Below are 14313 nucleotides of genomic sequence, written 5' to 3' on the forward strand. Positions count from 1 at the left end.
AGAGTGAAGAAAGTGTGGAGTTCAGTGTCAAGACAATTTTGCACCATGCTTGGCATCTGGAGTGAAAACTTTCTTTTCTTAATGCTGGAGCAATAAGATGGAAAGTTCTAGGTAGCAATCTAGGATACTCTAGACTTCCTTTGATCCTACACCATGTGCAAGAGCCAAACAGCAAGGGAGTTTCCTTAGGCTTCTGGATTAACCAGGCTTGTTGACTCAAGAGGAGGTCATTCACATTAGGACTTAGGGTTGAAGGGCAAATGCATTGAGTGTATCATATGGAGTGGCTGTTCATTTGTACCTGGATGCCCCAGAGGCATCTCAACCTTCTCACTTGCCTCTCCACACCAATATTTTGCTTATTATCCATTTGCATAGCACTACCATTCTTTGGCTTTACTTCCACCTCCATCTCCAAACTCTTTGATATTACCAACTTCATTCTACCTCATTCCTTCCACTGTGCCATTTGCTTCTGCCTAAATTAAGTCTTAAGAAAAAAATCAGCTGGATTATTTCTCCAGCCTCCAATTGGTATCTGTCTTCAGTCTTCTTTTCTCCTTGCATAGCACCTCTTAGGGGGTTCACATTTTTGTTATTATAAAAGGCCAAATTCTTCAGCATGGGATGCAAGATTTTCTAAAAATTCATTTCTACCTACCATCTAAAGGAAGACACATTTTCTTGATCCTCTCCTGCCACTTGTAGAGCTTTTCCCCTTGGAACTCTTACCTTAAACTGACATAAATCATGGCATCTAAGCCACCTATATACTTGATCATGAACCGTTATGAAAATGTGAACTACATACATCTTAGCCACCTAGGTATCCCCAGCCCCTAACACAGTGCCCATCTATATATTCCATATTTTGCAGTCGCATCTACATACCCAACAGATGATTGCATGAATGGACAAGTAAGTCTAAGAATACAAATGAATAGGTCATAGGTTCATCCCTGTGTATTTCTAGAAAAGCCATCTTGTTTCAGCTCTCCCTCTGCTTGGAAATGACATAGAGTGGGAGGGAAAAGATTTCTCGGCCAGTTGATTTTACTGTCACTTTCTTCTAGAAGAAGCTGTGAATAAGGTGAAAATTCAGGCCATGTCAGAAGTACAGAAAGCCGTTGCTGAGGCAGAGCAAAAAGCCTTTGAAGTGATTGCAACAGAGAGAGCTCGGATGGAGCAAACCATAGCGGATGTTAAACGGCAGGCTGCAGAGGATGCCTTCCTCGTCATAAATGAGCAAGAAGAGTCAACAGAGGTGAGAGATCTGTTAGCCCTGGGGGCCAGGGTTGGGACAGTTGGAGTAACCAAGCCCATGCTTGCTTCTGAAGTTCTGGGCAGTAAGACTCAACAGTCCATTCTTTTTTTTATTTTTTATTTTTTTTATTTTAGTATCATTAATCTACAATTACATGAGGAACATTATGTTTACTAGACTTCCCCCATCACCAAGTCCCCCGCCACAAACCCAATTACAGTCACTGTCCATCAGCATAGTAAGATGCTGTAGAATCACTACTTGTCTTCTCTGTGTTGCACAGCCCTCCCTGTGCTCCCCCCACATTATACATGCTAATCTCAATAGTCCATTCTTGAACTAGATAATTATAATTTTTATCCAGTGCCAGAAAAGTTTGTCAATTATCATACTATATTCTTACATATGTTGGCTCAAATTTTGAAAATTAATCCTAAGGGCAGAGTTTGTGGAATCATGTGATGATGATGACCACCACTGACTGAGTGGGCTCATGGTGTGCTAGACGTGGAGCGGTGTATGTATGGTCTTTTTGATCCTCACAGTGACCCTATGAGGTAGGTATTGTTTGCTTTTAGTTTTACAAATAAGGAAAGCTGTGGCTTAGGGAATTTAACTGGCATAATCCCACACTGCTGAAGCCAAGGAGTGCAGGAGTAAGGAGATGCAGGAGATGCATCTGGTCTGTTTATAAATAGGAATGTTCTTTTATGGACTGAAGTGGTGAATCAGACAGACCTGCCTGCTCTCCACGACCCAAGGCCCAGAACTTGGTGATAACTGTACAGGACACTCTTGTGCCATGATGAAGGCAAAAGTGAATGAATTGAAAGAAAAAATATATGACAGATACATCATAACAGCCCTTTTGAATGTAATGAAATGAACTTTCATTTTAATCATTTTTTGGCTTTAAGATAAACTTTAAGTCCTGTAACAAGCCTATTTTTTTAAATTGAAGTATTGATATACAATCTGATATTGGTTTCAGATATACAACACAGTGGTTCAACAGTTACCCATATTATTAAATCCCCACCCCCACTAGTGTGGTTACTATCTTTCAATATAGGAAGATGTTACAGAATCATTGGCTATATTCTCCATGCTGTACTACTGTCCCCGTGACAACTTACATTATAATTGAGAATTTTTGTGCCCCTTTATCCCCCTCAGACCCACCCTGCACCCCAACCCAACCCCTTCCCCATGGTAATCACTAGTCACTTCTCAGTGTCTCTTGAGTTTACTACTGTTTTGTTTATTCTGTTTTATTTTGTTTTTATATTCTACAAATAAGTGATAACATACGGTATTTGTCTTTCTCCGCCTGGCTTATTTCACTGAGCATAATACCCTCTAGATCTATGCATGTTGTTGCAAATGACAGGGTTTCTTTCTTTCTTTTTTTTTGATGGCTGATTAATATTCCATTGTGTGTGTGTACCACATCTTTATCCGTTCATCTGTTGATGGACACTTAGTTTGCTTCCAACTATTGGCTGTTGTAAATAATGCAGCAATAAACATAGGGATACATACATCTTTTCGACTCAGGGATTTTGTTTTCTTCAGGTAAATTCCTTGAAGTGGAATTACTGGGTCAAATGGTATTTCTATTTTTAGTTTTTTGAGGAACCTCCATACTGCTTTCCACAGCAGTTGTACCAATTGACATTCCCACCAACAGTGTAGGAGAGTTCCCATTTCTCCACATCCTCGCCAACACTTGTTATTTCTTGTCTTCTGGATAGTGGCCATTCTGACTGGCTTGAGGTGGTATCTCATAGTGGTTTTAATTTGCATTTCCCTGATGATTAGTGTTGTGGAGCATCTTTCCATGTGCTTGTTGGCCATACATATTTCTTCTTTGGAGAAATGTCTGTTCGGGTCCTCTGCCCATTTTTTAATCAGGTTATTTGTTTATTTGGTGTTGAGGCATATGAGCTCTTTTATATATTTTAGATGCTAACCCCTTATCAGATGAGTCATTTATGAATATTTTCTCCCATACTGTAGGATGCCTTTTTGTTCTGCTGGTGGCTTCCTTTGCTATACAGAGCTTTTTAGTTAAATGTAATCCCATTTGTTCATTTATAATCTTGTTTCCCTTGCTTGAGGAGATGTGTCCAGGAAAAAATTGCTCATACTTAACATTCAGGAGATTTTTGTCTCTGTTTTTTTCTAGGAGTTTTATGATTTCATTGTCTTACATTCAGGTTTTTTATCCATTTCGAGTTTACTTTTGTGTATGGAGTTAGACAATAATCCAGTTTCATTCTCTTACATGTAACTGTCCAGTTTCCCCAGCACCAGTTGTTGAAGAGGCTGTCTTTTCCCCATTGTACATCCATGGCTCCTTTATCGTATTCTCATTGACTGTATGTGCATGGGTTTCTATCTGGGCTTTCTATTCTGTTCCATTGATCTGTGGGTCTGTTCTTGTGCCAGTACCATTCTGTTTGGATCACTATAGCTTTGTAATATACCTTGAAGTCAGGGAGTGCAATATCCCCAGCTTTGTTCTTCTTTCTCAGGATGGCTTTGGCTATTTGGGGTCTTTTGTGGTTCCATATGAATTTCAGAAATGTGTGTTCTAGTTCATTGAAAATTTTAGGGATTACATGAATCTGTAGATTGAATAAGCCTGTTTTTTAGGAAGGTAGATTCCTATCTGCTGGTTAAGAGATCAGCTGTCTTCAGGACATTCTCCGAAGTTACAAAGAACTTGGTTTGTTTTTTTAAACAAGAGAAATTTGACCTCATCCTATTAAATGATCCCTTTCAGTATAGCAATGCTAAGCATGGCAACATGAAGATGAAATGCCCATGATTTGGCCATCACAGTGGATGTGAAAAAATTCCATATTGTCGGACTCCAACAAAGACACTGAATTGTGAGAAGACAGTTCCTTTAACCCTCCCCTTTTCTTTCTCCCCTCCTACTTTTTCTTTAGAATTGTTTTTGAGCAGTGGTATCTTTCTGTTGTGTTTTTTTAATTATGTATCAAGCCATCCATGTCAATATCTGTATTTGTCCTTATTTATCTACATTTATATCTATGTTTATCTAGATAAACATAGTTCTCCAAAGGAGTGTGACATTTTGGCTAAGAGCATGAATTCTGGATCTGGACTACATGGTTTAAATCCCAGCCCTTCATATATGGGATTGTGCTTTACAAGGAGCTGTAATTTTAAACAGTGCACAAAGTGGCTTGTAGGTGAGCCACATACCAACATCTGCCCAGCAAACTTTCTTTTCCAAACAGGAGGGATAGCTTTGTGTAAGTTGGCATTCAACCAGAAGGGCTGATTCCCCTTCATTGCATCCAGAAAATTCTACTTGAAGTCTAGCGGATATACCTGGAGTTTCTCATTCATCCTGTGAGAGGTGGTTGTTTATAGAGGAAGGAGCCCAAGACTGAGGTTAGTTAGGAACCCTGAGTTCTGGTCACAGGTCCCCCTCTCACTGACTATGTATCTTTAAGGAGTCAGTTTCCTTCTCTTTATTGTGGATATGTAGCAGCCCCTGTCCTGCTGATACCTTCATTTTTAGGAAGATAAAATTAGATCATGGTAGTGGAAGTGTTTTTAAACTATATTACACTGTGCAGATGGAAAGGGTTTTGCTGTGTTGTTAACAACATACATGTGTAAGCAGTGGTATGGTAGCTCCTGCTCTTGGAAAACAGCTGCCTCCTCTCCTGCCAGACCCAGCTGTCTCACCTGTAATGCTTTAGATAGAGGGAATGGTGTAAGAGGTCCGGTCATCCCTGCTACAGGGTACCTGCTGCCCCCAACCTGGATTTCCGGACAAACATAATGGGCTAGCAGTTGACTGTAAGATGGCCAGTCATCTTTTCTTTGGGCCAGTTTTGCAGTAAGGTCAGGGAGGTCTGGGATTTTGACAAGTTCCAGTTGTTCAGATACAGATGGTCCCCAGGCCACACATGGAGTACAGGTATCCCCTGCTTTTTGAAAGTTTGTGTTACACCACTTCACTTTTATGAAAGACCTACATTGGTACTTGTTTTCACTAACCAAAAAAAATCCAGAGAGGATTTTCACTTGCATAAAAAAAACACAGGAAGTAAAAATAGCATTCAGCATTTGTTTTGCAGTAAGGGGGCCCTGCCAAGCTTCTCCCCAGGAACCACATTCAGCATCAGCCTCAAGCTGCCATAGCCTTGAACTGTGTCAGCATCTGGACTTTATCTTGATTTAGTTTGTGCAGCCATTAACAAGATGTGTCCTAAGGTGTCAGAAAAGTCTGCAAGAGGTTATTTTTTGGAAATGCTCGAAAACTTTCCATACAAATGAATGGTAATTGGTTCTTTGCTTTAGGCCGTTTTGGTTCACAAAGTTTCATAGGGAACTGTGCTTTCTGGTAGTGGGGAAAACCTGTATACCTGTATATCATGCTTGACAGGAAAATGTGGAATCCTACTGCTGATTTCTTGGCCAGTAGTTCAGAAGGTTTGTACCATCTCCCATTAACTATGAGGGAGTCTGGCCACATGTGTTGCTCCAGCTTTGAGGAATGCTGGTTTGAAGGGTGACTATGACAGTAAACCTTTTGTCTTTTATATCTTGGCAAAAAGCCTCGTGGTTAAGTCAGGGAAAAGCCACGAGGAGAGGGGACATGAAGTGTCCTTTTCACCCTGGCTGCTTGACACTAACCATGTTCTTGCATTTCTCCGATCCTGCCTCTGGAGGGAGGCTATTTATCTTGTTTTATTGTATCTCATGAATCATGAAATACTATTTTAAATACAGTGGCAGCCAAGGTGAAAGTACCAGTGGTTTAATGCTCCAGCCCAGCTTGCAGTGCCCCTGCAGCCTCAGGCAGGGGCATAAAGGCTCTCCCATTTGGTCGGAACTGACCTGTTAGCCTGTGTTTCCACAGTTTCCCCTTACCGGCAATAACTGAGTTCTTCCCTCCAAATGATAATGTTCTGAAAGCATTGTTTGCAGTCAGCCTGTCCAACTCAAAAGTATGAAATTCACTGGAATGCAGTTTGCTTGAGGATCTGTAAATGTAACTTAAGGAATACTCCTATTCCCTATTTTCATGCTCTGGTATTCGTGTTGGCAATTTTGGGCATTCCCTAGAGTGTATTTCTTGAGAAGACTGTTGTGTGAGAAGGAGTCTCAGTCCATTCTAAAGAATTTTAGCTCTTTGAAACCAAACTTGTACCAGGAATGCATTGGAGTCTGGAGGCCTGGGTTCCCAACTCTGCAGAGCCATGTGGCCCTGGTCAAGTCCCCTATGTTCTGGCTCTCAGTGTCACATTTGTAAAAGCAGGCAGTGGGCCAAGGGACCCAAGTCCTTTTCAGCTCTTGTTTTCTGTTGTTTTCTACCTGAGTAAGCATCCAGATTTTGTTGGGGGCATTGTCTTTCTTCCCCGAGGGGACTACAGAAGTGGTCAGGCTGAGCCTTGTGATTGGCTTCTGCCACGGTGGAGGACTTGGGTTGGGGAGGAGCTGACAGGCTGCTCCAGTCCTTCCTGGCACTTCAGAAAGCCTTGCCTTTTCCTGATTGCTTTACCTGGCCAGTGCCATAGGCTTTTCTCCTGAGATGGGGGTGGTGGAGTTCCTGGAGACCTTGGGTACAGAACACTCATGTGACTCCAGCAAAGAGGACACCCAAGGGGCAGGTGGGGGCTGCATCAGTGGCTGCTGCCTCATGAGACTACACTTTCCTTCGTTGCTTTGGAAGGGTAACATCCGTTCAACCACTGTTCCTACTGCTTCTTTCATTACTTATTTGGAGCTCTAACCAAGCCTCACTTGCTGACATCTTATGTTACAGAATTAGTGCTTCCTCAGCCAGCCAGCTTCCCCCACCCCACCCCCCATCTCTCTGCCTCCACTGGTTCCTGCCAAACCTTAGCGGTGCCTGCCTGCTCTCCAGGAGTACACAGAGTAGTAGGGAGACCTCCGGGGCTCTGAGTGCTGCAGTGTATCTGGGGTGACCCCTTGCTCCCCAGCCTGCCGGTGAGAAGCACATCACTGAAAGGAGAGTGGGCACAGAGGAAGTAGCACAACTACCCACGCTCCTGTTTGCCCGGCAGCCGTGTGTGTGTTTTCACAGACCCTCACCCTGTGCCCTGCCAGCCACGGCCAGTAAGTGACCTGTTTTACAGGTGAAGGAAATGCAGAGAGGAGTGTGTATTTCCTGCACATAGACAGATGGCTGTGGTGGCAGGATAAGCCCAGGGTTGTGCAGCTCCAAAGCACACGCTGCCCCATACAGCCCCTTCTTCTACAGCGTGGGTGACGGGTGATGGCTGGCCTGTCCCACAAGATGCAAGCCACTAACCATGCCTGTGTGTCTTGCAGAACTGCTGGAACTGTGGCCGCAAAGCCAGCGAGACTTGCAGTGGTTGCAACATTGCCCGGTACTGCGGCTCTTTCTGCCAGCACAAGGACTGGGAGCGGCACCACCGCCTCTGTGGCCAGAACCTGCATGGCCAGAGTCCCCACGGCCAGAGCCGGCCTTTGCTTCCTGGAGGGAGGGGCTCCTCAGCCAGGTCCACCGACTGCAGTGTGCCAAGCCCAAACCTGGACAAGACCTCGGCAACCACCTCACGCTCCTCAACACCTGCCTCCGTGACTGCCATCGACACCAATGGACTCTGAGCCCCAGATTCGCTTCCCCTGATGAGCTTATGGAATCACAAGCATAGCACGAGGCTGGCTGTTTGAACCCTGACAAGTAGCTGTTGGCTCATCAGCAAGAAGTGGAGTGGAGGCAAGAGAAGAGCAATCAAACACTGCGTATGTCACAGCCTCTCCAGACACTTGCCCCAGCTTCCTGTCTATGTCCTTGGAGGAACTAGTATGCCATTCTCTCTGCACACAGGCAGCTGGCTGGAGCTCCTCCTCCATGGCTTCTTGGTTTGTTCCCATCCCAGCTGAGGCTGGCATGGCCAGGTCCTTTTCAGTGTAGACCATCAGCTCCCCACACTGCCTCCTACTCCACCGTCCTCCCACAGCAGAGGCCTGGAGGCTGACAGCAGGCTGTCAGGAAGGCCCCTCTCACCCCCAGCCGCTTCTGAAGCCCCATTTCCACCCTCAGCTGATGCCACTGATTGGCCCCACCAGGACTTGGGCAGGCAAAAAGCAGCACTCAGGACTCCCTCCTTAACTCTGCTGTTCAGACTTGTTAAGATTATCAGAAATCACAAGAAAGAAGTCACCTCTTTAGCAAAAGCACCTGTAATAATAAAAAATAAATAAAACTTCCACCAAGCATCACAGATCATTTTGGACAAGATTTTCCAACCTGGTTTGCTACTTTAGTTTGGAACCCATTTTTTTTCTTCCTTATTTGATTTTGCTTGTGCAGAAAATAGTTTCAAGCACATGGATTGGTCTGAGGGAGAATGAGACTCAATTGTGGGTAGTTTCTTCTCTCTGAGCATGTTGGCCAAACTAGTATCATCAAATTACTGAATGGATGGATCATTTCTTAGAAATGCAGAACCTTTGATCACCGCTTGGCTGTTGGCACAGACTTGTTCTGTGTCACTTCGTCTCATCCCATGCATGTCTAAATCATCATGTGGATCACCTTCCCATGGTCTCTTTGGCACCTCTTAAGCCATAGCTGTCCCATGGGATGGGATGTGTGGCTAGGACTTGCCTCACCAGTCAAGGCCTGGTTATATCTGAGCAGCCCTCCTAGACCAAAAGAATTCTTCAAACCTCACCATTATACATACTGTGTCAGTTTTATCAGGCGTAAAATCTCAGTTTACCTTTTCTTGTGTTACCTATTTGATATTCTCCCTATTTGAGCTCAGGAAAGTTCTGTGAAATGCTACAACCATTTTGAGGGAGGCTGACCAATTTTTCTTCCAATCTTTAGGGAGTTTTCCAGCAGCTTACCTGGCTCTCCAAACATGACATCACCTGTACCCCTTCTAAAATGTTAGAAATTGCCACACACATTCTCTGCCATTCGGGTTTTGTTGGGCGCCCAAGGACCCTGACTCTCCCACTCTCCACTTCAAAGCCTCCAGCATCCTCTTGCCCCAAGTAATCAGTCAGGGTGATTCTGTTGGCCCTTCTCCTGCTGGCCCTTGAAAGCCCAGCTTTAAATGGCTAGTTTCTGTGCACTGACCAGAGTGAAATAAAAGTTCTCAGTCCCATGTCGGAAAGGGGTCAGCATAGGTAGCCCTTGCATATAGGTGTGTCCTACTTGAACTTTTAAGTCCCTAATTTACCTTATCCAAGGATTTCCTATCTTGAAAGAAACTCAGTACAAAGCATCTTTAAAATACCTGAATTTCCATTGCGTAAAGTGTGGTATACCCAGAGAAAGAAAACCAGACTAGTGTTACTGTATTAAGGAGCTCCTTAAAGTGTAGCAGTTGGGGTTGTCCCTGACTTTAACAGGGATGAAGTCAGTCTCATAGACAGGACTTGCCTACGTTTCCTTTTGAGTTAGATGTCCCATGAGGATTTCGCAAACACTATAAATCAGTTAATTATAGCAGGAGGTGGTTTCCTGGTGTCTACTGGGTCAGTCCTCAGCTCGCTGTCTTTTCCTCAGCAAGTTGAATAAATACCCAGGCAGGTTCTTCAAATCTTTAGTGGCCACAGGACTAGCCAGGACAGCTCACGTTTTTCCTGGTTGGAATAAAGAGCCAAAACTGAAAAAATACTACTCATCAGGGCTCAATTACTACTTCTACAGCTAAAGTTTGCATTTAAGGTGCAGGTGCTAGCTGACTTTTGTGGGCTGTATTTCCCATCATGACAGGTTAGTTTTAAGAGTTTCTGTAATGCTCTTCTAGACTGTTTTGCTAATGGGCTACCTAGAGGCAAAGCTGAAAACCTGGGCAGTATGCCATACCAGTTCAGTGCTCAAACCTCATTGGGTTAATTTGGTCAATTTCACACATGTTGCTAGGGTATCAGATTTAAAGAATCCCTTTCTTTAGCTCCCTCCTTTCTGAAATTCCCCAGCTCTCTGGTTGTGAGGAGAGGGGGCACTGTCTTGGGGTGGCTCAAGGAGGCTGAAAGGTCAGGGGTATGTCCTGGTTTCCTGCTTGGTTCCATTGTCTGCTGACACCACCCCAGGTACCAGGTTGAGGGTGCAAGTTCAGGCTTCCCACATCATCTAGTTAGATTGAAAATATCTTAATATAGCAGCTGAGAGGACCAGCCTTTATGGGGAACCAAAAAAGCAGGGCTTGGAGTGGTGGTAGTGGAGGAGGTGGCAGGGCCATCACAGGCTCTTCAGGGTTACACTAGAAACCAAAACAAGTGTGACACCTGCCTGCCCAGCCCTCAGAGCACACCTGGAGGAGTCTGGGGCTCAGCATCACCCACCGAGGGACACTGAGTGATGGGACATCATTGTCCTCTGCCCAGTGAGGAATGGCTGCAGGAACCAGAGACATGTAAAAGTGACCAAAATGGGAGCTGTCTGTAAGTGTTCCAAGGGTGCCTGAGGCTGGATCTTACTGTCTTCAGTCGTCCTTTGGATCCCCACTGCCCACCTGTACCTGCCTTCATGCATAGGTGAAAGCTGACTGGGGAAGAAGTTGGTTAATTTCACCTGCTCAAGAATAGGCAGCCCACCTGATGAGGTGTGAGTGCTCCACTTTGGAGGGTCCCTGAAGCTCCAGGGGGGCTCTAGCACATCTGCTCAAGCACAGTCGTGACCCTGAGGTCACAGAGTGGATCTGGCCTTGGACAGTGTTGAGTCATGTATGTCTCTGAACGGCTCTAAGTCTGAAAACGACACATTTACCCAGCACAGGCCCATGTCCGACATTGGCTGCAGTGTGCCCTCTGCAGTATAGGATGTCCTTTGCCCATCTGGGCCCATTGGCCTACCAGGAGCGCCTCACTTCTTGGCATCAATGTGAGCATCTTCAGCTTCTAGACAGAAAATCTACACTTTATTTTGTATGGCCTTGTCCCAAAGTTGACCTGTTCCCCAGTGCCCTCACCTGCTTGCCGAGGGTATAGACCTTGTCTGGGTAGTTCAGAAGATAGTGCATTTGGAGGCCCAGTGCATTTGGTGGTTGCCAAGGTCTTGTCCAGATGAAGCACTGTGTGGTGGTAAGGGCTTCAGAATGAAAGCATGAATAACGACAGGATGCTGTTGTCCTGGGAACTGTAGAAGAGATTATGGATTGAATAAATCATTTAAAATAGAATTCATCTTGGAGGCTTTCTTCAGAACTGGTTTCCAGGCTCCCAGGTTAGTAGACCAAACCAACTTCCTTACGTTTTTTTTTTTTTTTTACCTATTTACAGAAAACTGGATGGTGTTGTATGCTTGAACCAAATGGAGAAGCCAGAGGCCCCTGTGCTGTTCGAGCTCAGGCCAGGTGGCCCGCTGTCGAGGAGGAGTCCAGCCTGGAATGGGGAGGGGTGGGGCACCGGGCAGGCTCTGAACGACAGTGTCTATAGTTCTGTGAAACCAAAACATTGACTACCTGCCTCTCTGCCCAGGTGCACTGAGATGCTCATTTCCAAAGATGAAGGTGTGGGTGACCTTTTCCATCATGAGCCTTGCATCCCCACTTCCCCTCCACAGCCCCAGAGACGGTGCTGCTCCTGCAGAGCTCATCTGGTCAGGCTCATGACTGCCCAGTGTACACTCATTGATGCTTATACCAAATAGGGCATGTGCGGCTGGCAGGGACAGCCCTGTCCCCACATTGGAGTTGGCAGAGAGAAGCAGCAATAGGCATTAGGTGAATGGTTGGAAGTGCTGTTTGGCTAAGAGGCCTTCAGTCCACATTCATGGCTTTCCAGGTTCCAGATGAGGCTACAAAAGCTCCATCCATAAAGCCAATACTGTAAATAAGTTGAAAATTAAGTGTGATTTTTAAAGGCGGATGATGAATGTGAAACCACCCACAGGATGCGGTAGAGTCTGGTGTTTCTGTGCTTTGTCATTTTATTCGGATAGGAACTTTTGTTACTTAACTCTGTGCATAACTTATTTAATGTACTGTATAAATGAACCAAAACTGTTAAATATGTATTTAGTTTGTTCTACTTAAAAGTAGTCAATAAAAAGGCTATATTCCTTTTCTGACTTAAGCTGGAATGGGACTGGGAGGGAAGGTGGTGTAGACACTGCAAGGCACCCTGCCGGCAGGTTTGTGTGTCCCTCCTCCTCCTACCAGCTTGGCCTTCTTGCTGGGGCCTGACAAGCGCCCAGGAGAATGAAAGCAGGAGGTACTTTCTGATAAGGACGTGATTCCAGCTGCTGGACCTCTAGGAAACAGCAGAGGGGCCCACGCCCAACAAGCCTAACTGCTCATGCCTGCGGCTTTGCCTGCCCACCCAGCACGTCTGCAGTCAAGTCCCAACAGCTTAGAGACACACTCCCAAGGCTTGATGACCTTATTCACCATTAAGTGATCTCTTAAGAAAACCACAGAAAGTTTGAAAATTAGGATAGTGGGCTTGTAGGTATTTTCTTCTAGTAACTCTTAAGTATTTCCTTAAAATGTTTAATATACCCAGACTTGTGAATGTTTTCACATCCTTTTTACCCTGATGTTAAAGCATAAATAACTTCATTATTGCCTTCACATTTATTTGCCTAACAGTTGTATAATTTAATCGAGGCCATAATTTTCTTAACTCTTTACCTCCTGTTGGGCAATTGGATTGCTTTCAAGTTTTTCGTGTCCAGCATACTGAAGTGAACATCTTCCTTTGCATGATTTCTTTGGGATAGTTTTCCAAACTCAAACCAAACATTTCTTGGATCCTTGAAACATGCGTTCACACTGCTTTCCTTTGAAAGCCCGCTAGCTTGCCAAGCCTCCAGCAGATCTGGGAAGTATTTCCATGGTTCTGAGGTGGTTTAACCAGCTGTGACATGACACAGATGGTGTAGGCAGACCTGTGTGTACAGAGGCTCTCAGTCCAGTTTGACAGGGACCTGAGACCTCACTTCTCAAGGCCCTGGCCACACTCTTACCATCTGAATACCCACCCCTGACCTCTGGCCTAGACCTACTAAGCAACCTTGCCGAAGAGGTTTGTTGGCACCACGGGTTTCACAGGCCCCCAAAATGGGAAGGGAGGTGTTGGTTGCTAGATCTCAGGGTGGGAAGAAAGGCTGGGCTGTGGCCTTGGTCCCAGAAGGCAAGGTGGGACCTTAGCTGTATGCTCTTTTATACAGGTAGTGCCAACCGTCGTTCTTTCTCGGTAGCTGCCCGTTACTGCAGTCCACTGCTTGGAAATTACCGGGTCTCAGCCTTGTGACTGTCAGCCTAGCACAAAAGCACATTTTGTAGACAAGTCAGCAATCCAGTCTGCCTTAGCTCTGGGAAAAAAGATCCCAGGGACTCAAGTGATTATACAGTAAAATACTGTTAAATTTGCTTTAGAAATGACAGAGCAAAAATTTGCCATTACCATAATTCACCCAGCTGCCAGGTAAATTCTAAAGAATGTGGCTGCATTGCTGTGGTCACAGATGAGAAAGTATAGGAAATCCTGAAGGGCTAGGAAAAAATGAGAGTAAACTGAAACCACAGAGGTAGTCCAATACAGAAGAGGAAACGTGATGCTTGGGAGCAAAAGAAACCCAGAAGTAGAGAGTGAGGGATTAACTGCCTCTAGGAGGAATGTGTTCAGACTTTTGAGCCTGTAGAAAATGGAGACACACAACTGGGACCTCTCCAAGAAGCCAGGTCACTCCAGCTTTGGCCTCAGTGGAAAGGTAAGCAGGGAAAATCGGCCTGTCTGCAAAGGGTACTAAGCAGCAAACATCCCTCTCTGCCTTGATGGAGGAAAGAAAAAGACCACTCATGTCTGTGCTCTCCAGGGGCTGAGGTTCAGATTTTCATTACTCCAGAGGCTAAAGACTTCCTGGCCTGAGAAATCAAGATGATTCTAGGCTTGTAGTATCTCCTGGTGTCTTGCAGAAGCAAAAATGCAGATCCTCTGGAGAAAAATACCAAAATATTAAAAAACAACATTGGATATCAACCAATTAATTATAAATGGTCCAAACCAATTACTAAGCATCCAAGGAAATGAGCCACTATGAGCAA

General features: G+C 44.9%; 1 protein-coding gene across 5 annotated transcripts in view; it reads left to right on the forward strand.

The window, feature by feature from the left end:
• CBFA2T2 (CBFA2/RUNX1 partner transcriptional co-repressor 2) overlaps positions 1-12326 on the forward strand; it is a 179465-nt gene extending 167139 nt beyond the window's left edge. For 3 of the 5 annotated variants that reach the window (XM_036902540.2, XM_057502915.1, XM_036902542.2), the window contains exons 10-11: positions 1074-1264; positions 7610-12326. In XM_036902540.2, coding sequence (XP_036758435.1) covers positions 1074-1264; positions 7610-7909 — 491 coding nt within the window. In that variant the 3' untranslated portion in view covers positions 7910-12326. The remainder of the gene's footprint in view (positions 1-1073; positions 1265-7609) is intronic. The other 2 variants (XR_008997934.1, XM_036902541.2) reach the window with 2 other exon arrangements.
• Positions 12327-14313: the final 1987 nt, after the last annotated feature.

This window comes from Manis pentadactyla, chromosome 5 (assembly GCF_030020395.1).
Source record: "Manis pentadactyla isolate mManPen7 chromosome 5, mManPen7.hap1, whole genome shotgun sequence".
Lineage (NCBI taxonomy): Eukaryota > Metazoa > Chordata > Mammalia > Pholidota > Manidae > Manis > Manis pentadactyla.